This window comes from Euphorbia lathyris, chromosome 2 (genome assembly GCF_963576675.1).
Source record: "Euphorbia lathyris chromosome 2, ddEupLath1.1, whole genome shotgun sequence".
Classification (NCBI taxonomy): Eukaryota; Viridiplantae; Streptophyta; class Magnoliopsida; order Malpighiales; family Euphorbiaceae; genus Euphorbia; species Euphorbia lathyris.
In genome coordinates, this window is record NC_088911.1 from 7,770,857 (window position 1) to 7,791,252 (window position 20,396).

Consider the following 20,396-nt stretch of genomic DNA (forward strand, 5'->3'; position numbering starts at 1 on the left):
TGCCTTGAAACATCTATGTGTTTCAAAATTTCCCCCTTAGTGTTAGACGTGAGTTATAGCAAAACGTTAGTGAGATTTCTTAGCCTAAAGAGGTGAGCTCTTAGTAATGTCCCTCTATTTTGTTTTTAACTTTGCCTTTCGTGGCTTGTTGACCCCTCCGTCATAAAAAAATGTTATTTATACTTTTTTTTTTCACAATTATTTATGGGGTGTTGCTAGTTACCGCTCCCAGATTGCTAGTTACCGCTTTTTATTGGACAATTTTGTTCTTTGCATTTTTTTCAAAAGTGAAATTGTTTTTTTTTTACGAATTTTTTTTTGCCCTAGGCGGTCACCGTGACCGACTAGGGTAATAAAAAAAATTTCACGAAAAATGTATCTCGTCCAATTTATTCGACTTGTAATCATCCATTTTTGGGGTTCTCGGATTGTAACTCATCAATTATTTTCAGCATTTCAGTTTTGATCGGAAGAGGGAAACCATTCAATAACATATATTTTCATGAAAAATATATCTCGTCCAATTTTTCCGACTCGTAATCATCCATTTCCGGGGTTCTCGGGTTGTAACTCATCAATTATTTTTAGAATTTCAGTTTTGATCGGAAGAGAAGTTTTTTTCAATTTTTGAAAAAAAAATATGAAAAGGGTAAAATTGTCCAATAGCCTCGGTAACTAGCAATTTGGAGACGGTAAATACCAATCAAATTATTTATCTAATTCGCTTAGGTTAAAGAGTTCGAGATCGAACCCTATTATCTGCGGACTTAATACATCATTTGCCCCTGAACTTATCCAAAAAGTTTCATTGCCTCCCTGAACTTTCAAAGTGTCCCAATAGTCTCATCAACTTGCATAAAATGTTCAATTAGCCCATTGAACTTGCGTAAAATATAATCAATTGGTCACTCGGTTGCAAAAAAGTAAATTAAATACCACGTATCTTAGAATGTTATTACATAATTCAAAAATAGATTAAAAATGAAGTTATTAGTTGTTCAACTATAAAACTTATCTTTGTTAATATTGAAACCGTATACTTCCGATCTTGGTCGTTTTACTTTTTTTAAGATGCGTGCAATATATTTTCCGCATTTAATTTACTTTTTTAGCAACCGAGTGATCAATTGATTATATTTTGCGTAAATTCAGAAAGTTAAATAAATATTTTATACAAATTGATGTGACTATCAAGATATAAAAGTTTCAAACTTTGTAGAGAAGTTGACAAATGATGCATTAAGCCATGGATAAATTATAAAAAACACAAAACAAAAACCCGAGAAGAATCTAGAAACGGCAGCGTATAATTGCAGTGAAGGATATTAAGTTAGCTGAAGCAAGGGTTCAACAAATTAGTCGTTTTTGCTTTGCACACTGCTGCTTACAGTTTCTCCGCCTTTTCCTTATCCATGGCGTCTGCATTTCTTACACTGTCGAACCCCTTTTGCGTTAAGAACACCACTTCTTTCTCTCAACACAGACTTGTCGGTATGCTCGATTCGATCCCCTTTGTATTTCATCTTATCCTCCTTAATTCCCCTTTCCTAACATTATTTCACTCTTGGATCTTCAGGAGGATTAAGCAGAAATTCCGTCAGAATCAACGCAATCGGCAAAAAATGGGAACCTACAAAGGTATTCTGTTCAAGCCTCTAACAGATTGTTCTCTTTTTTGTTATTGAAAGTTCAACATTTCATTTGAATTTCATTTCAGGCATTCTTCTTGTCTCTCTTTTTAATTTTTTTTTTGGTTTCATCTCATCTTGGAATAACTTTGAGATTGCAGGTTGTTCCCCAAGCTGACAGAGTTCTTATCCGGCTTGAGCAGCTACCTGAGGTACGACTTCCGCTCTCTGGACTGTTATTCACCACATATTTAAACGTTGTCTGAGTATAATCCATATGTTTCTTTTCACATATTATGTTACGCTATGTGGTTGCTTGTTTATGGAATAATGGGAACTTAGACTTAATACATCATTACCCCTTTGAACTTCCACTTTTAAGTCGATTGGCCTCCTGTTAGGTCCGTTAACTTGCTTAAAATTACCTATTGACCATCTTACTTTGTTTAAAAGTGACATATTAGCCTCCCGAACTTGCTTACATTGTTTAATTGGCCCTTTGAACTTGCTTAGAGTGATATACATTTCAATTTGTCTTAAACCAATCTTGTTCTTCCAGGTAGACTTAGGGAGTTAATCATGTCATTGTAAGCAAGTTCTGCTTTGTAAGTTCGGGGGCCAATCAACTTTTTTGGTAACTTAAGAGGGCTCCTAATATATTAAGCCATGGAACTTACATTTGCAAGTTTTGTTTTGGCCAAATACATCCCTAGCCCTAGCTACGTGTACTTCTCCGGAAAATTCAACTGCCTCTGAACTTTAAACAAGTGACTTATTGACCCTTAAAATTCATGTGTCAGAGCAAAGGGAGATTTTGGTGAAGTTAAAATTAGTACTCTCTAAGCAAGTTCAAGGGCTAATAGATGACTCTAAGCAAGTTCAAGAGACCAAAATGTTACTTTAAGAAAGTTCAGAGAGCCAACATGTCACTTTAACCAAGTTCAGGGGTAAATAACGTATAGAGGGCAGTTGAATTTTTTGGGCAAGTACAGTGGGCTGCATATGTATTAGGCTTTTTGTTTTGGTTTAACACATAACCAACCTTTCTTACTTGTACTCAAACGCCTAATGACCCCTAAACTTTCAAAATGATGTTTCTACCACCTCAACTTACTTAACAAGCATTCTGCCATCTCAACTTCCTTAAAATAACCTTTCCGCCACTTCAATTTGCTTAAACTTCCAGTGGTGCTAGAATGTGTGGTACCCTAATGTGGAAATAAGGAGCTAACTGTGTCACTTTAAGCAAATAGGGGTTAATTGTGACACTTTAAGCAAGTTGAGCGCGGCCAAAAGATCTTTTTGACAGTGATTTCAAATCAAGAGGTTAATCGTGACTTTGACAACTTTTACGTAAGGCAGGGTTTTTTTTTTTTTTTGGGTGATAGTGGAAAAGTTGACAAATAAGTCACCCCCCTACTTATTATTTTATCATTAAGTCCAATGAAATGGTTCAACACTTTGTAAGTGACCTTTCTCATAACTAAAGTCCATCGCATTCACTATGACTCGACCTTGATATCTCTAACTTGAGCGACTTGAGATTCTTACAACTAAAACAAACATGAGATTTTCACCTCATATGACTCCTCGTTCAATTCTTTCGAAGTCATTGGATCCTTTTCGATGTTCAAGAAGTTCCTCCCTTCCTTCACTCCGTTTCCAAGAGTAACTAGGACAAATTCAGTCACGTTTTCATGTTCCGAACACTTCCCTTTTTTATTATTCTCAAAGTAGGATTTTAGGTGCAAATTGGAGAATCTGAATATGTATTAAGTCCTTTAATTGCTTAGTTTTTATTTATTATGATATGGTCATTCTGGTCTTTCATCATTAAGTTGTCATGGCTCAACTTTCTGTGTGAAGAATGATAAATCAAATAGCTTTTTGCACAATTATATGATCATATGTTCCAATTTTGAGTTGTTATACTGATAATAATAAACTTTGTGGCACAGAAATCAAGTGGTGGAGTTTTGTTACCCAAATCAGCTGTGAAGTTTGAGCGATACCTGATGGGCGAGGTCAGTAGAATTTTACATCTTCTCTCTATGCAAAGAGTTATAGATTTCATTGTCATAAAGTTCAAATTTTTGGTTTAGGTGCTCTCTGTTGGTAACGAGGTTTCAGACGTGGAAGCTGGAAAGAAGGTATTGATTTCAGTGCATGTGTTTGAATCATCCATATTAGGGCTGTAAATGATCCGGGCTGCTTGTTTTGCTCGACAAAAGCTCAATTCATAGCCGAGCTTGAGCACGGCGAAACTCGGCTCGCAAGCTCTCAAGCTGGCTCGGTTATAGGTTCATGAACAAGCTCAATTATAATGTTCATGAACAAGCGTGGTTCGCTTATTCTTTTAATAATAGTATTTCTATAAAGGAAAATGTAGAACAACTTAGTTTTGTGTAAAATATAGTTTTGTAGGTTTCAAAATATGTAGTTGTGTTAAAGAAATTTCAAATAAACATAATTAATGAGTTGTTCGCGAATTAACTCTTTGCTTGCGAGCAAAGCTCGTGAACTAACGAACAAGATTTTGAGCTCGAGCTCGAAGTTTAGCAACAGAATTAACGAGCTGCTCGTGAGCAAAGCTTGTGAACAAGCTCACGAGCAGCTCACGAACAGGATTTTGAGTTTGAGCTCGTCAATTTTCTGTTTCTGGCGAGCCAAGCATGAGCAGAGCTTAGCTCGGCTCTATTACAGACCTAATCCATATATGTTAATGTTATAAGTGCTGCTTGATTTAATCTTGGGATTTATACTGATAAAATATCATCTTTGCCTTTTGCAGGTTCTTTTCTCGGACATAAATGCATATGAGGTAAGTGTGCTTTACGATGCTAAGAGCTTTTCATGCTAAGATTAAATGTCTCTGAATTTTTACCTGTATAGTCAGAATCAAGTTTCCTTCCAATGCTTGCTTATGTGCCAGAATCAGGCCTTAAGTGTGGTCTATCATATACTTGTTATATTCCTGAATCCCGAGCATAGTTATCAAAGGCGCGCCTCAGCGCCAGGCCCCAAGCATGTTGACTGAGACAGGCTCTGTTCGAGAGGGGCACGCCTGAGTGCACCTTTCTGAGCCTAGTGTCTTGCTGGATGCGCAAATTTAGAGGCTACACTGTTTTTTAGGGTTCCAAGTTTAAAATAGGATGTTTTAATCTCCTTTTCTATCTATATGATCGATCTATGTCTTAAAATAAATTAGAAAATAAATAAATAAAAAAGGAAAGAAGATTTGGACGGCAGAAATATCCGAAAGAACAGAAGAAAATGCTGCTCCATTTTGAAAAGTATAGAAATGTCGCAAACGTCTTCAGTTAGAGTTTTATTACGAATAATGATTATGGAAAAGTTGCTAGTTAGATTGGAGTTAGGCTATGCTTACTTTGTTTTTGACAAAGTGAACCTTACTTTGTTTTTTCCACCATTGGATGGTGATGAACTTTGACAAAATAAACTCATCCAATGGTAGAAAAAACAAAGTAAAGCTTACTTTGTCAAAAACAAAGTAAGCATAGAAGGCACCGTTAGATTGTGGATAATTGGATATAATTTCGTATTGGCTTAAACCACTATTTGACACTCGATCAATCCAAAGTTTTGTCATTTGATCCGGACTTATTATTTGGTCACATTTGGTTCCTCCTTACTTGTCCCAATTGGGGAAATTTCACCCAATTTGGATGGATATTTAACAGAACTGTTATCGTATTGATACATAGACTATATTTTGACATTTAGATAAATTTTAATTTAGGGATTTGTTTTTTTTTCCTTTTTTAATCTAATTAATTATTTCACATACTATGTAGCAAATAAATTTTAAGGCATGCGATGTGTTAAGTCAAAATATCACCATATATCAGTGGATAACGGTTTTATTAAGTTTTCATTTAAATTGGTTGAAATTTCACTAATTGTGATAGTTCAGGGGCTAAATGTGACAAAATAATAAGTTAGGGTCAAATGATAAATTTTTGGATAGGTCAGGCTTTAAGCCTTTTTATGTATTGCATTTTCAAAATGTTAATTGTTGTTAGTTATGATTTCGTATATTATTTTTTTTAGTGCGTTTTGTCTCTCACAGTCAAGAGTCTGATCGTACCTGGGCTAATTTGTCAAGTTTAGCGCGTTTTGTTTTTCAGTCAGTAGGCTGATCGTACCTGGGCTAATATGTCAAGTTTATCGCTAATTTGATACGTAAAATCCAATTGGGTTAAATTGATAATTTCAGGACGATTTTGAGCCTTAATTCTTGTGGAATTGTACAGGTTGATTTAGGAACAGATGCCAAGCACTGCTTTTGCAAAGCTGGGGAGTTGTTGGCTGTTGTTGAGTGAAATTTGGGAGCATTTTGGCAAGATTTTCCAAGAGCTGAATTTTGTATTAGTGTAGGACATTTATGCCACACTTGCATAATTATGGAATTACAGAGTATCTTCTATCTTATGTAATAATCTATTGAGCTAAACAAACGGTATATTATAAAATTGAAGAGGTTCTGGAAATGGCTGTATTGCATTCTTGGCGTCAGTTTTTTTTTTTAATACAACAAAAAAGCCTTAATCTCGAAATGAGTGTCAGTTTTTTTGAAAAATGTGTGAAATTAATTTATGGAAAAAATATAAAAATAAACCTTGTGGTTTAGGCTATTTTTAAAGATAAACTATGTGATTTAAAAGTTGACAAACAGTTACTTTGTGAAATTAATTTTATAAATGGATTTATTATCTAATTATCACTAACAAACCTCAAATCAAGAATCAAAATTCAAACTCACCGCTTACTTCTGCCCTCACATCTCTCTTCTTTCTCCCATCAATCAAAATTCATATTTCAAATAATTGGCCATAATTTATAATAGGCTTAAAGCACTTTTTGACCTTTGACCTATCCAAAATTTGTGCATTTGGCTCCTGACCTATTATTTGGTCATATTTGGCCCCTGATCTATCAAATTAGATAAAATTCAACCCATATTGAATGGAAAACTAACTTTGTTGGAAAATTAACATCAGTCACCAATATAAAAACGACACATGACACATCAATAAAATTAATTTTCAACTGGAGATGGCAACGTAACTATTTTACACAGTAAAAAAAATCCTAAAAACTTTTTCTAGTGTTCCGATAGAGTGAAAATTAATTTTATTTATGTGTCATGTGTCATTTTTGTATTGGTTACTGCCGTTAATTTTCCAACAGAGTTAATTTTTCATTCAATATGGGTTGGATTTTATCTAATTTGATAGGTTAGGGGCCAAATATGACCAAATAATAGGTCAGGGGCCAAATGCACAAATTTTGGATAGATCAAGAGCCAAAAAGTGTTTTAAGTCTTTATAATAAATATAAAGGTCAAAATAATTTTTTATCTTTTGATTTTGACTACCATTTGACTTTTTTTTAACATTGCTAACAGAAGAATCAACCACAATATAAGTTTTAAACCATAAAGTTTGTTTTTGAAATTTTATGTTCGAAAATGGTATTTTTTTCCTTAATTTAATTTATTGATGTTTAACCTCGCGCGCTTTTGTAGTAGAGTGGCAGGCGATGTTCACTGGGTGCGCGATTAGGATGTGCGTGTCTTGTGGAGCCTATCGCCTTCTTTGAAGTGCGCCTTAGGTGCAGGTATAGGATTTTTTAGGGTTTTGAATTAGAATAATTTAATTGTAATCTCGGGCAGAAAGGAAAGAATATTAAGTTCTGAATAATTTGAAATTTTGCATTTTATGATTAAGATTGGGCTAAATTTATAATTAAATCTTTAAATTTTTATGATTTTAAGAATGGAGTTTCTGATTTTTATTCTTCTAAATTAAATTTTTGAACTTTAATTAAAGAAGTTCGTCTTCTTTTCATAATTAGTAGATATATATGATAATTAAGAATTGAGTTTTTGATTATTTATTCAAATTAAAACCTTTTGATTTGCAAATAAAGAAATCTGTCTTTTTTTCAGAATCTCTCGACACCATAAGGTTGAAAATAAAAAATTAAAAAAATGAAATTTAATAATATTGGACTCGTGATTTGAAGAAATTCTTTAGTTAAAATATTAGTAAAGGACTCAACGTATAAAAATTAAAACCAAAGGTTTAATCTTTAAAATTTTAGAAAATTTAAAATCAAAGGTCATGCATTTTGATTATTTGATAATTTAATTATTTTTTCTAAGATAATAAAATAATATTTTTTTCTCGTAAATTTTAAATATATAATTATTAAACAAATTGAAATGGAAAATAAAAAAGGGAAAATTACAAAACTAGGTCAAATGGGAAGGCCATTTACATATTTAACCCATTTACTCAACCTATTACATATCTAGACTCATTTTGTGTGACTTTCCAAAAATACCCCTGACCTTCCCACTTCCCCCCTATCTCCGCGAATCACCGCTCCCCCCTATCTCCTTGGTTATGCGAAAAGTTGCTCCTGCATTAATGATTTCAAGACTTTTGATCTTCCTTTCTTCCTTTAAATTGCACGAAATCTGCACCATTTCGTCAAAATCACAATGAATTTCTCATTTTCCTCTTTTCATCTCTTGATTCTGCAACTTCCGAACCCTAGAAAACGAAGCCATGGTTTTTCATCTTCATGTTCGTTGCTTGGTTTCTTTCTTCTTGTTACCATCAAAGAAATGAGTTTTCTACGTTATTTCCTTCGTTCTTCCCATGTTATCATATTGTTATTGTCGCTTTTGGGGGTGAAAGGGGCGAAAAATGTAAGTATCTGTTTTTTTTTCTGCGTTTTATCATGAATTCACTTCGCAATCGATGGTTTCGCTAAGCTTTGCGAAGAGAACGAGCCTGGAAAGTGATGATCTACTTCGGGTATTGATGATTTCGCGACGTTCTGCGAAGAGAAAGAGTCTGAAACGTATGGATCTACCTCGCGAATCTATTCGCAAAGTCTGCGAATAGATCCTTACGTTTCAGACCTCGTAGACTTCGCGAAAAAATCGTTATGCGACGTAGATAGTCACATTTCAGACCTTGCAGACTTCGCGAAAAAATCGTTATGCGAAGTAAAATCACCTCTTCCCCTGCACATTTACATTCGCATGCTTCGCTAATTTTCATTTCGCGAATCCAAAATCGTCTTTTTTCATAACTAACACGGTTAATTTTTTCTGTAGATGGTTGAATACGTAACATCCCTTTCTGGAAGGCGGCGTACTGAGCTGCAAGGAAGATGATTTTCCTTCCTTTAGAGGGATGAACTTCCCCAAGATTGACACATTCACTCCTGAAATGATTCGTTAGGAGAGGTTGTGTCAATCTCGGGGTGCACCATGGGACACGTCCATCCCATGGTGCCAATCTTGTTAGTAGATTTTGATAATGTTATGATTTGAATGTCGTTATTGTGGCAATCTTGTTGTAAATTTTGATAATGTTAGTAGAGTTCATTGTGGCAATCTTGTTGTAAATTTTGATAATGTTATGATTTGAATGTCGTTATTGTGGCAATCTTGTTGTAAATTTTGATAATGTTATGATTTTAATGTTAGAATCCGTTGTTGTTTGCCCTTTTTTGTTATATACCACTTCGCGAATTAGCTTCAAAACACATCCAGGCTTCGCATATGCGAACTAAATTCATCAAGCAAACCCAAACATTTACTTCGCAGACTTCGTATAGTATGGAATATGCGAAGTCAGACGGGATGGGGCGAGCCGCGCGTAAATATTGGGGGTATTTTTGGAAAGTCACACAAAATGAGTCTAGATATGTAATAGGTTGAGTAAATGGGTTAAATATGTAAATGGGCCTCCCATTTGACCTAGTTTTGTAATTTTCCCAATAAAAAATTCTTAAAGGCGACTGTTTTTCTCATTTTAACTATTTGAATTAATAATTAAATCTAAAATTTTACTTTCAAACTAATATATAAAAAGAATAATAAAAATATCTCATTAAAATTAGTTATACACATATATAAACACATTATATTAGTCAATTTATATTAAATTGAGTATGTTCAATTTATGGCTATTTTTTTATTATTATAGGTAAAAATCTTTGTAATTTTTCTATTGATCTTTATAACTCTTTTTTTTATTAAGCCATGATCCTTAGAAACTTTTTAAATTAAGCTTTTAATATTTAGTTTTTCACATGCATTAAGGTAATCACTGACAATTTAACTAAGAGAACCACTACTGAAGGGTTCAATATGTGTAAAAATTAAAATTTAAGAGTTTAATTAGAAGAAAATAAATGATCTATAATATAATTGATTGGAGGCTAAATTATACCCATGCCATTGAAGTTTGGGGTCATTTTTAAAAAGCCTGTGAACTTCATTTTATTTTACTAAAGTGATTCAACTTTAAATTTTATTTCAATAAAGTTATGGGTAAAGTTCAAATAAAACCCCTGTAGTTTTACTAATTTTCAGATAAAGGTCTGTGGTTTACTTTTTGTCAACCATCTTTAACGACCTGGAAATGAAAATTTTCAAGAATTAAAGTTGTTCAATGTCATATTTTCTATGGAACTACATTTTCGATTTTCGAAAATCATCTTTTTTGGAACTTTCTCTCTCTAAACATTAACTTTCTCTCTCTTTACCAAACATCATCTAAACAATCTCAAAATAAAAAAGTTGAAGAATTAAAGTTGCTTAGAATATTAGTAGTTCTTAAAATATGTCATTTTTGAAGTCGTCAAATGTGATTTTAATAGTACCAATCGAAAAAGCCCTTATTTTGTTAAAGTTAGAAACCTCAATCCTCGTTTTGACAAAAAGTAAACCATAATCCTTTATTTGAAAATTAGTAAAACCACAAGGGTTTTATTTGAACTTTACCCTAAAGTTATTCCAACCAATTCAGACAGAACCACTGGAATAATAATGTAATAATCATGTAGAAAAAAAAAACTCTTTTACATATAATATAACAACCATATGACACCATATGTATGTCACATGATAATTTCAAGCATTTGAATTAAATGATATATATCTACTATCATGTGGCGAACATGGCACTCTAAAAGTTAATCATTTTCAATGTACCATGTTACTATTTTGATAAAAAAAAATTATGTCTAAGGGGTGAAAATGACTTTATTGAAATAAAAAGGAAAGTTCAATAATTTTATTAAAACTAAATGAATTTAAGTAACGTTTATGAAACTAATTCCAAACTTCGAAAGCTATTCGTGTAATTAACCCATTAATTAGACAAAATAATGCAGGCTTTATGTGTTTAGACTCAAAAGGATATATAGTATCCGTTTGGTTCTCTTTCGTTCGTTATATAAATGTTTAGTTTCGATATAAAACGTTTAGTTGTGATTAGAAAAAAACTGATAACTATGATTGTAACTAAACCGAGCTTTAGCATGCTCATACTCAGCTCATTAGAAAATTAAAGAGCTCGAGTTTCAACTGGAGCTCAATATTTTATTTGGAAGTTGTTCGTTTATTTCTTCACGAACATCTCACTGATCATAAACTTTACTCGCGAACAACTTATTAATTACATTTATTTTTTTTTAATTTTTTTAACATAAATCTACATAATTTTAAAACCTATAAAACTAAAGTTTCACATGCAACTATGTAATTTTACATTTCCCTTTTATAAAAATACTATTATTAAAAAAATAATGGTAAATTCCAAAAAAAACCCATGTGGTTTGATGTTGTTCCAAAAAAACCCTTGTGGTTTGTTTTTACAAAAAAAAAGGACCGTGGTTTCACCGTTACCCGAAAAACGAAAAATTACTTAACACCGTTAAAAGTGCTGACGTGGCAAGGGGTAGAGTTGGAAAAAAAAATTATTTTTTTTTTCAATTTTTCTTTTTTCTTTTTCTTCTTCTTCTTCTTCTTCTTCTTCTTCTTCTTCTTCTTCTTCTTCTTCTTCTTCTTCTTCTTCTCTTTCTTCTCTTCTTCTTCTTTTTTTCATCTTTTTTTCTTTTAATTTCCAGAATTCTGGAAAATTTCCAGAATTCTGGACGTCTGAAATCCAGACGTTCTTAAGAACGTCTGGGTTTCAGACGTTGAACGTCTGGATTTCAGACGTTCAATGTCTGAAACCCAGACGTCTAGGTTTCAGACATTGAACGTCTGAAATCCAGACGTTCAACGTCTGAATTTCAGACGTAATGTCTGGATTTCAGAAATTTAAAAAAAGAAAAAGAAGAAGAGGAGAGGAGAGGAGGAAGAAGAGAAGAAAAAGAGAAAAGAAAAAGAGGAGGAGGAGGAGGAAGGAGAGGAAGAAGGAGAAAAAGAAGAAGAAAATGAGGAAGAGAGGAAGAAGAAGAAAAAGAAAAAGAAAAAAGAAAAATTAAAAAAAAAAATAAAAAAAAAAATTTCCAGAATTCTGGAAATTAAAAAAAAAAAGAAAAAAAAGAAGAAGAAGAGAAGAAGAAGAAGGAGGAGGAGAAGAAAAGGAGGAAGAGAGGAAGAAGAAGAAAAAGAAAAAGAAAAAGAAAAAAGAAAAATTAAAAAAAAAACAATTTTTTTTTCCAACTCTACCCCTTGCCACGTCAGCATTTTTAACGGTGTTAAGTAATTTTCCGTTTTTCGGGTAACGGTGAAACCACGGTCCTTTTTTTTTGTAAAAACAAACCACAGGGGTTTTTTTGGAACAACATCAAACCACAGGGGTTTTTTTGGAATTTACCCAAAAAATAATCAACAAAACTTACTCATGAACCTATTCAATAATCAAGTATATTCATGAGCTTGTCTATAAAGCTTGCTCCTGAGTTTCACTGTGCTCAAACTCAGCTCATTTATAAATCGAGCCGAATATAGCCGAAAATTTTATCAAGCCGAACGTGAACCGTTCATGTACAGCTCGACTCATTTACAGCTCTACCGTTAGCTATTCTGCGAGAAAAATAAGTTAATATCTACCAAAAGCAATCTCAAAAGATGATTAGAAGAACATGGCTATTGGCTAGTAAGTGATTTGTAATAAGATTTTTTAGCCAAATATGAAAAATTCAATTGGCAACAAATGGGTAAACATAAAACTAGAACTAGAATTCAAACAATCTCAACTCAATCATTCCTTCATTCCTTTTAGGAGAATACCAAGCAACAACTTTCCCAGACCTTAGAAGCCTCAATGAGTAACTCAATGTGTATATAACATCCTCCAAATGAGCTCCTTTATGCTTTGATGATGAACCCAGTAAAACCCGTGAATCAACCCGAACAACAATCGGACCAGCAACCTACAAAAGTATCGATAAAAGAGAGCGTAAATGATTCTGTATTTGGCTAGTAGTTCGTCTCGAATGGGTTCGCCCACAATGTTGGTTAGGATTGAAAAGGCATTACATCCATTTGGGTCCCCAAACTAAAGCTTCAAAGTCAATTAGGATTGAGTCCCCATCATATCCTAAAATCAGAAACTGTGACGGGTTTGGGGAAAGAGGGTCTGAAACTGTTCAACCGAATGAATTTTGATGAGGCCCCAATTGATGATTTTTGCTTAGTTCAGGGACCTGATTCATGATTTTGATAGTTTAAGGTTCTAATTGACTTTGGAGCCTTAGTTTGGGGAGCCAAATGGGTATTATGCCGATTGAAAAACAGTGTCAGATAGCTATTTTGGAAACAAATCATATAATATCTACCAACTATAAGCAACCCGACCAAATTTTCACCTAGCGTTTTTTGAGAAGTGCAAATACCCCTAACTTAAAACATGGTAAAGTTTTGTCCTTAACATTCCAACTTCGAGCAATTTTGGGCCGATGTAACAGAACTCGTAAAATGAGAGTTTTACTTGGATCTAGAGGTGGAGGCAGGAGGGCATGAAGGTGTCGGTGCACCCCTGGTCGCGGGGAACCAGCCAGTCAAAGGGTGATTCCGTCCCTATCCGTCCTCACCTCCAGCAGATGAAGGGTTGCGCCTTTTTCTTTTGACCCAACTTAGATCAAAATGGCGTCCTTGTGGCCTAGGCAGGGGCAATTTTTTTTTAAGCCCAACACATATAGGCTGAGTTTATTTGATACACTCCGAGCAGTTAAAGTTTGACTCTGCTGCTGCCCGTGTCCAAAGTTACTCCACAAACGTTGAGGACAAAATTTTATCATTTCTTACGTTTGCACTTCTCCAAAAACGTTAGTAGCAAATGTGGACCTTATCCCCAATAAACAACAACAACAACAACTGAACCAAACAAATACTATATCTACCTGCTGTTGGAGGATGAAATTCAGCCTGGGAGATGACACCGGATCTTCTGCATTGCTAACCGATGACTGGAAAGCGCTGAGCGCTCTTTTGGTAAGAGCTAAAGCCGAGGGAATATCTAGACGGGCGTCTACTCTACTTAGATCACCATATGCCTTTTTAAACTCCCCGCGTTGGTAAGTACAGCATATTGACCCAAATAAATCTGCTTGTAATGGACTTCGCTTCCTTGCACTTGCTGAGATATCCCCGTCCTCGGATGCTGGACTCCCCCGGCCCCCGAACCATGCTGCACAGCTACCACCTACATGAAAACAGGAGATAATTAAGTACTGCGAAATGAACAATCATTGATCAATGTAGAATAGGCTCTTCTGAACAGGTTATGTTCTCGTCGAAGTAGGTTCTTCGTAGAAACTTAGAGCAGGCTGTCAAATAACGATTCGGTATGAAGGAATCGTGATACAGTGCGAGAACTGCTGTAGCTAGACTGGTTAAGGCTTAGCTTCGTTCTTAGCGAGAATTATCCCTCGGCTCTAAAAGCAAGTTTAGAAGCGAGGAAAGATTGTTTGATTGGACTGACTGACGGGTACACACTGGTACCAGAGAGAGCTTCAGAGCTTAAACCGGAAGACAAGCAGTAGCTTAAGTGCGAGGATTGGTTTTAGTTTGTTACGCGGGATAGGCAGCTTCATCGAATCGTGAACAGCTATGAAAGACGAGAACATAATGAATTTGCTTGAGAAAACAACTTATGTGATTTCTTATGTAATTGCATTTTAGCTACGTACCAATAATTCCGGATATTGCTGCATGAGGTTCGCTGAGGCGAACATCGTATGAAGGATGCCATGCCCAACCTTTATCCGTCCTCTGCATTGCTTCCTTCTTATTCTGTTTCATCCTCCAAAAATCCTTAGCATTCTCATAAGAAAAGGCTGCCTTTCCGCACAATCCAGGCATCAAGGAAGAAGGCGGCTCATCACTTTCTGCACTGATAGAGTCCGGATGGCCGCCATTTCTGTGTACACCGAAACGGTACCGGAAGCCAGAGTCAGTAACTAGGGAAGACATGTCCAATGATATTGACTGAGGAACATCCCAGTATCCTCCTTTGTGGTCTATAAATAGCTCAGGCCAAGCAGCCTCCAAAGTAATATCATGAGAAGGAAGCTGAAAATAGCACATTGTTGAAGGCAAGAGTCAATCAACACAAACTCAACTATGAACCTAATAACAAAATCTCATTCAACATAGGGGTGGTATTCGTGTAAGTGGGTCGTGTTTGTGTCATGTTAATTATCGGATTAGTGGCAAATGAGTCAACCCTAACTCAACCCAGAACAATTTGTGTCATTATCGTATAAACCCAATACCCAATTGTCTATGTCATTATCAACCCAATTGTCTATGTCGTTTTCGTGTCGTATTTGTGGGTAACATGTGATTTTACTACAGTTATTAGTGGTGACATTTGAAAATACAGGAGGATGTAATAATATTTCTCGGTATTTATGTCATTTTTTGATTAGTAAGTTAACCCTGACCATCCAAAGGTTTAACAAACCCTCAATCTGCTAATATCATGTTGTATTCGTGTAATGTGTTCACTAATCACCAGTAATTTAGCATCTCTATTAGGGGTGGCATATAATAAAAAATAAGTGAGGTTTAAGTCTAGCTCGGGTCACTAAGAGGATATAATAATCATTTTTAAAATATTCATGTCATTTTCGAGTTAGTAAGATAAACTATAAATATAAACCAACCTAAAAATTCGTGTCAAACCAAAAATGATCCGTTACCCATTTGATGAAACACTAACCATTAAATTTATCTCAAGTTCATGACGTGTTGTCAGATAGTGTACAGTGTACACAATTGCCACCTCTGGTTCAACAGGACAGCCATGCCATATCTTTACATCTCATTAGCTCCTGTTGTACCCTTTTTTCCTTTTCTTTTAATTAAGGCTTAATACGTCAGGGGCACTCTACTTGTCCAGATAATCCGATTGCCCCTCTGAACTTTGGAGATGCCTCATTAGCCCCCTTAACTTGCTTACAAAAACCTATTGGCCCCTTAAACTTGCTTAAAGTGACTTATTTGCCCCTGAAGTGGTTATAATGATCTGTTAATCCCCTGAACTTGCTTAAAGTTATACATGTTTTAACTTGTCCAAATCTCTCTTTATCTGCCACGTGGACTTTGTGTGTGTGTGTGTGGGGGGGGGGGGGGGGGGTGGGTGGGTCTAATGGCACATTTTAAGCAAGTTCAAGGGTCTAATGAGACATCTCCAAAATTCAAGGAATCAATAGATAACCTGGACAAGTACAGGGCTCCCTAATGTATATAACCCTTTTATGAAAACAACACTTCAGGATAGGGGGTGTTTGTGTGATAATCCTGTTGTTGTGTCAGAAATTGATACACTTCTTCAGGACTGAAAGGAACATATGAAAGTGAATGAAGTTGAAATGCATACCTGATGATAGAACATCATTTTATGTCGAGGTTTCTTCTTGTCACCATGTCGTTCTGTGCTTAGCAACACAGATGATGAGGGAGTTGGAGAAAACTCCGAGGTTAAACCAATAGAGTAAAGTGACTTGTCTAGAATATGTTTTGCTGCATCTCTAAATACAGAGAAATCAAGTGCCTCAGCATTTGAAAATTCTGATTTAATGGAAGAAATCAACTTCTTTGGTCGGAACTGCCCAACTAATGCAAGCCAACTGTGCATATAACAATCAGTTATAACACCTATCAGTATCTCTAGTATTACAGATAAAGAGGAAAAGCAATGTAGATTATATTTTGAAGAATGAATCGTCTCACTTGATAATTTCAATTTCCCAATATTCTTGTTTCTAAGCTTATATGAACGCTAAGAAGAGAATGTAAACAAAGGCCTAACTCACCCCAAAAGTACTTCAAAAGAGGATACTTGCCTCACAGACATAAAGAGTCGTATCGCTCCCTAATTAAGCAATGTGGGATATCTAATATCCCTCTCACGCCCAGGACCATCTTAAGTATGAAGCAAATATCTATGGATCATCCAACATTAAATATATGTAAACTCATATTACATGGAAACGAAAACTAAAAAAAAAAAGGAAACAAAAAATGATATTTGTAAAAAATATAGAAAACGGAAATATGGAGAAAACATGTAAATAATAAATATATCTATATTTTATAAAATTATAAGAACGTATGTTTAATTTTTCTATATATGGGCTAAAAAACCAATTGGTATCCTGAACTTAGTATTTTATTAGCCTCCTACCTTGCTTTAAAAAAACCTATTTGCCACTTATTGGTCTCTCGAACTTGCTTACAGTGATCGACCTCATGAACTGGATTAAAGTGATTTATATTTAAATTTGCTCAAATCGTCTCTTGTTCCGCTATGTGGACTTGGGGGATAATCATGTCAGCAAGTTCATAGAGATAACGAGACACTCTCCAAGTTTAGGAGGCCAATCGGTTTTTTAGACCAAATTCGGAAAGCTGTTGACGTATAAGCCTCAAAAAAGGTTATATATAAGTCACGTAACAATAGAGGATAAAAGGAGAGATTTTAATTTTGAACTTTGTGGAACTAAAAAATAATAGGAATTCATAGAATATGTGATCAGTCACATCCTAAATAACGAGTTTCCAAAAATTTCCAAACTTTTAAGAAACGAGTTTCTAATTTTTTTTTGAATTACGAAATCTTGACCCCAAACATTTTGTACAAGTTTCTGAGAGTTTTGGTTTTCAAAACAGACACAGAAACATTAAAAGCTTTAAAATCAAAGTTTCCTTGCAACATGTGTCTGCTCCAAAATAAATAAGCAGCTATATATATTAAAGGGATGTGAGATAGATATCCAATAGAGAAATCTCAAAAATGTTATATGAGGAAAGCCGAAGCATAAACAAACTGAAAAGTTTCAGAAAATAAGTTCATAGAACAGTGCAACATAATTGTACTTTCAGAAACAAGTTCAACCTCAACAATTATCATCACTAGAATGCATGATTAATGGAAATTCTGAAACAAAAAACGAACTCAATTAAACCTCAAAGAATCTATCAGAAACATAAAACAAAATTCACAAAATTGAAAAAGGGGGGAAATTACCAGTTCGAGGCAGCAAGTCTAACCAAGACAGATTGAAGAGAGAAAGAGCCACATTCTTGCTTCTGGTTGTTAAAATTGGGAGAGTAAGAAGGAATGATACCAAACGGAAATCCATTTGACAAGAGAGAAAGTTGTTGAATCCTAAGGGCTCGGCTAGCTCGAGTGACGTCCAGAGGGAATGGCTGACCGGGAATCGAATGTGCGGAGCCGTCTAGGGTTTGTGGAGAAGATATTGACTGGTCCCAAAATGCAGAGTCCATTGCCGTCCTGAGATTGGCCATTTTCGTCGGACTTTGTGACTTCGGTTGTGTCTGGTGTGTACCTTCCTTCCTTATCTGTCTCTCTTCTTAAGACAAAAGTTTTAAAATTGAGATTTTGAAGGTTTAGAGGTTTAACGTTTATTTTGGTATCCATTTCAAATGTGTTGTTTTTAGGCCCATTCCATTTTCCAAGTTTTGATTTTAATTTCTTTTTAAAAAAGGATCGGGCCGAATTTAATCTTAACGTCTTAAAGATAATATAAAATACGAAATAGTAGAATTTTAAAAATAATGTTTTTTTTTTCGAAAATTTAAAAAGATTGGTTTAATGGCTATTTAACTGTCAGAATTTTTAAACAATTTTGTCGATAAACTGAAGTATTTTCATTTTTTTTTGTTTAACAGCGTAAATATTTTAGACACATTGATAAAAAAAATTTGTGATTAACTTGTATTTGACAGACTTACGGGTGTTTGGTTGCTGCTTTTCGACCTCATGTTTGCCTTTTCACTTTGAAAATGAGAGTTTTATGTGTTTGGTTAGATATCTCCTGTTTGCCTTTTGTAGCCAAAAAGTAGTTTTTTTATAAAAACAGGAATCCCTGCTTTTTAAACAACATCATTTTCAAACAGCAAACCGTAACAAGAAATAACAACAACAAACAGCAGGTAAAACAAACGGACCCTTAGTTGTTAGCATTTGGGATAAGGTACAAAATAGATTCAAGGTTTTTTGGGAAATATCAATTTAGGCTCCATGTACAAAATAACACCAATGTAGATTTAACGTTTAAAAAAGAGTATCAATTTAGGCCTCAACAACGGAACGTGAGACATCATTCATATTACTTTGTTAAGTTCTGTCAATTGTACGTGGAGAGAGAAATCAAAACTTAACAAAGTAATATGAATGATGTGCCACATTTCGTTATTGAGATCTAAATTGATACTATTTTTTAAACGTGAAGCATACATTGATGCTATTTTGTATGTGGAGCCTAAATTGATACTTCCTAAAAAACTTTAGACCTATTTTGATACCTTATCCTAGTATTTTAACAAGTTTTTTGAAATTGTATTGTGACATATTAAATATCTTAGACGTAATTGATGAAATTTAGAAGGTTTGATGTGACAGTTAAATAACAGTTAAACCATCATTTTCAAAATTTTCGTTAATGTAGGTTTAAAATTTGTTTTGTCTGAAAATATTAAAGTTAAATTTGTATAATTTCATACGCTAAAGTTAAATCTGCATTTCAGTGAAAAAGTTAAAGTCAAATTTGACTCTTATCCCTTTATTAATATCTAGAATTTTACCTAACATAGTGTTCTTTCATCGTATTTTAATACAACAATATTTAAATTTTAACTTTTATTCTATTAAACAGTTTAATGTCTGAAATATTTGAATTATTAAATATTTTATTCATTTTAATAGACTAAATTATTGAATTGAACAAAAATTAATAACTAAATAGTATATTATTAAAATATAAAGACTAAATAATATATTAAGTGAAAATATAGGAACTAATAAATTATTTACTGATGGACGTGGCGCCTAGGTAGAGCTTATGAAATATATATTATGATAAGTTTGTTATGACTATGGATGTGATCTTCCTAAATGCTCTATCTCTACTAGACGCTACTACTTAGGGGCAAGTGTACTCCGTCGTATCAAGTAATAATCCGGTTAAGACCGGGTATCGAATCCACGGAATTTATAACTACAAGTATTAAACGACTCGGTTTTATGCGTTATCTAAGCGGTGAATACTTTGAATTGATTCGGGGAACAACTACAAACTACTCCTAACTACGGGTGAGACAAATTTATATAACAAAAACTCTACGAAGTGGTATGGATGGTGATAAGTTATAAATACGATAAACAATGACTCCCAATATATACGGTTAATGATTTACTCTTGCAATGACGACTACGTGTAGTGTAACCGACCCATGAAGTACTTAGACTACGTGGTTCCTAGTCAAGGCGTGTCTAATGCTTGGGATTAGAAATTAGGGCCCGTAAGTTCCGTGGCTTGTCAATTCCTACGGTTTCCGGAGCGTCACTTCCGGTAAGGCAACACCTATATGAATCCCTAAAGATAGCCCGAATGGCGTCGGAAATCGCGTTCTCCTACACAATAATCAATTACGAATATCAAAACAAGTAACAAACA

General features: G+C 34.3%; 2 protein-coding genes across 2 annotated transcripts; one reads left to right on the forward strand and one right to left on the reverse strand.

Annotated features, from left to right (window-relative positions):
• The first annotated feature begins 1,332 nt into the window (after positions 1 to 1,332).
• On the forward strand, positions 1,333 to 6,139 carry LOC136216478 (10 kDa chaperonin 1, chloroplastic-like). Its single transcript, XM_066002989.1, has 7 exons — positions 1,333 to 1,491; positions 1,577 to 1,638; positions 1,790 to 1,840; positions 3,587 to 3,652; positions 3,731 to 3,778; positions 4,420 to 4,449; positions 5,903 to 6,139. Exons 1-7 carry the CDS (start codon positions 1,413 to 1,415, stop codon positions 5,969 to 5,971), a joined length of 405 nt encoding a protein of 134 aa, XP_065859061.1. The 5' UTR covers positions 1,333 to 1,412; the 3' UTR covers positions 5,972 to 6,139.
• A 6,369-nt stretch (positions 6,140 to 12,508) lies between these two features.
• On the reverse strand, positions 12,509 to 18,316 carry LOC136216758 (protein TRIGALACTOSYLDIACYLGLYCEROL 4, chloroplastic). Its single transcript, XM_066003324.1, has 5 exons — positions 17,945 to 18,316; positions 16,295 to 16,544; positions 14,601 to 14,982; positions 13,812 to 14,113; positions 12,509 to 12,842 (listed from the first exon to the last, which is right to left on the reverse strand). The coding sequence occupies exons 1-5, from the start codon at positions 18,223 to 18,225 to the stop codon at positions 12,645 to 12,647; spliced, it is 1,413 nt and encodes a 470-aa protein (XP_065859396.1). The 5' UTR covers positions 18,226 to 18,316; the 3' UTR covers positions 12,509 to 12,644.
• Between the last annotated feature and the right edge of the window lie 2,080 nt (positions 18,317 to 20,396).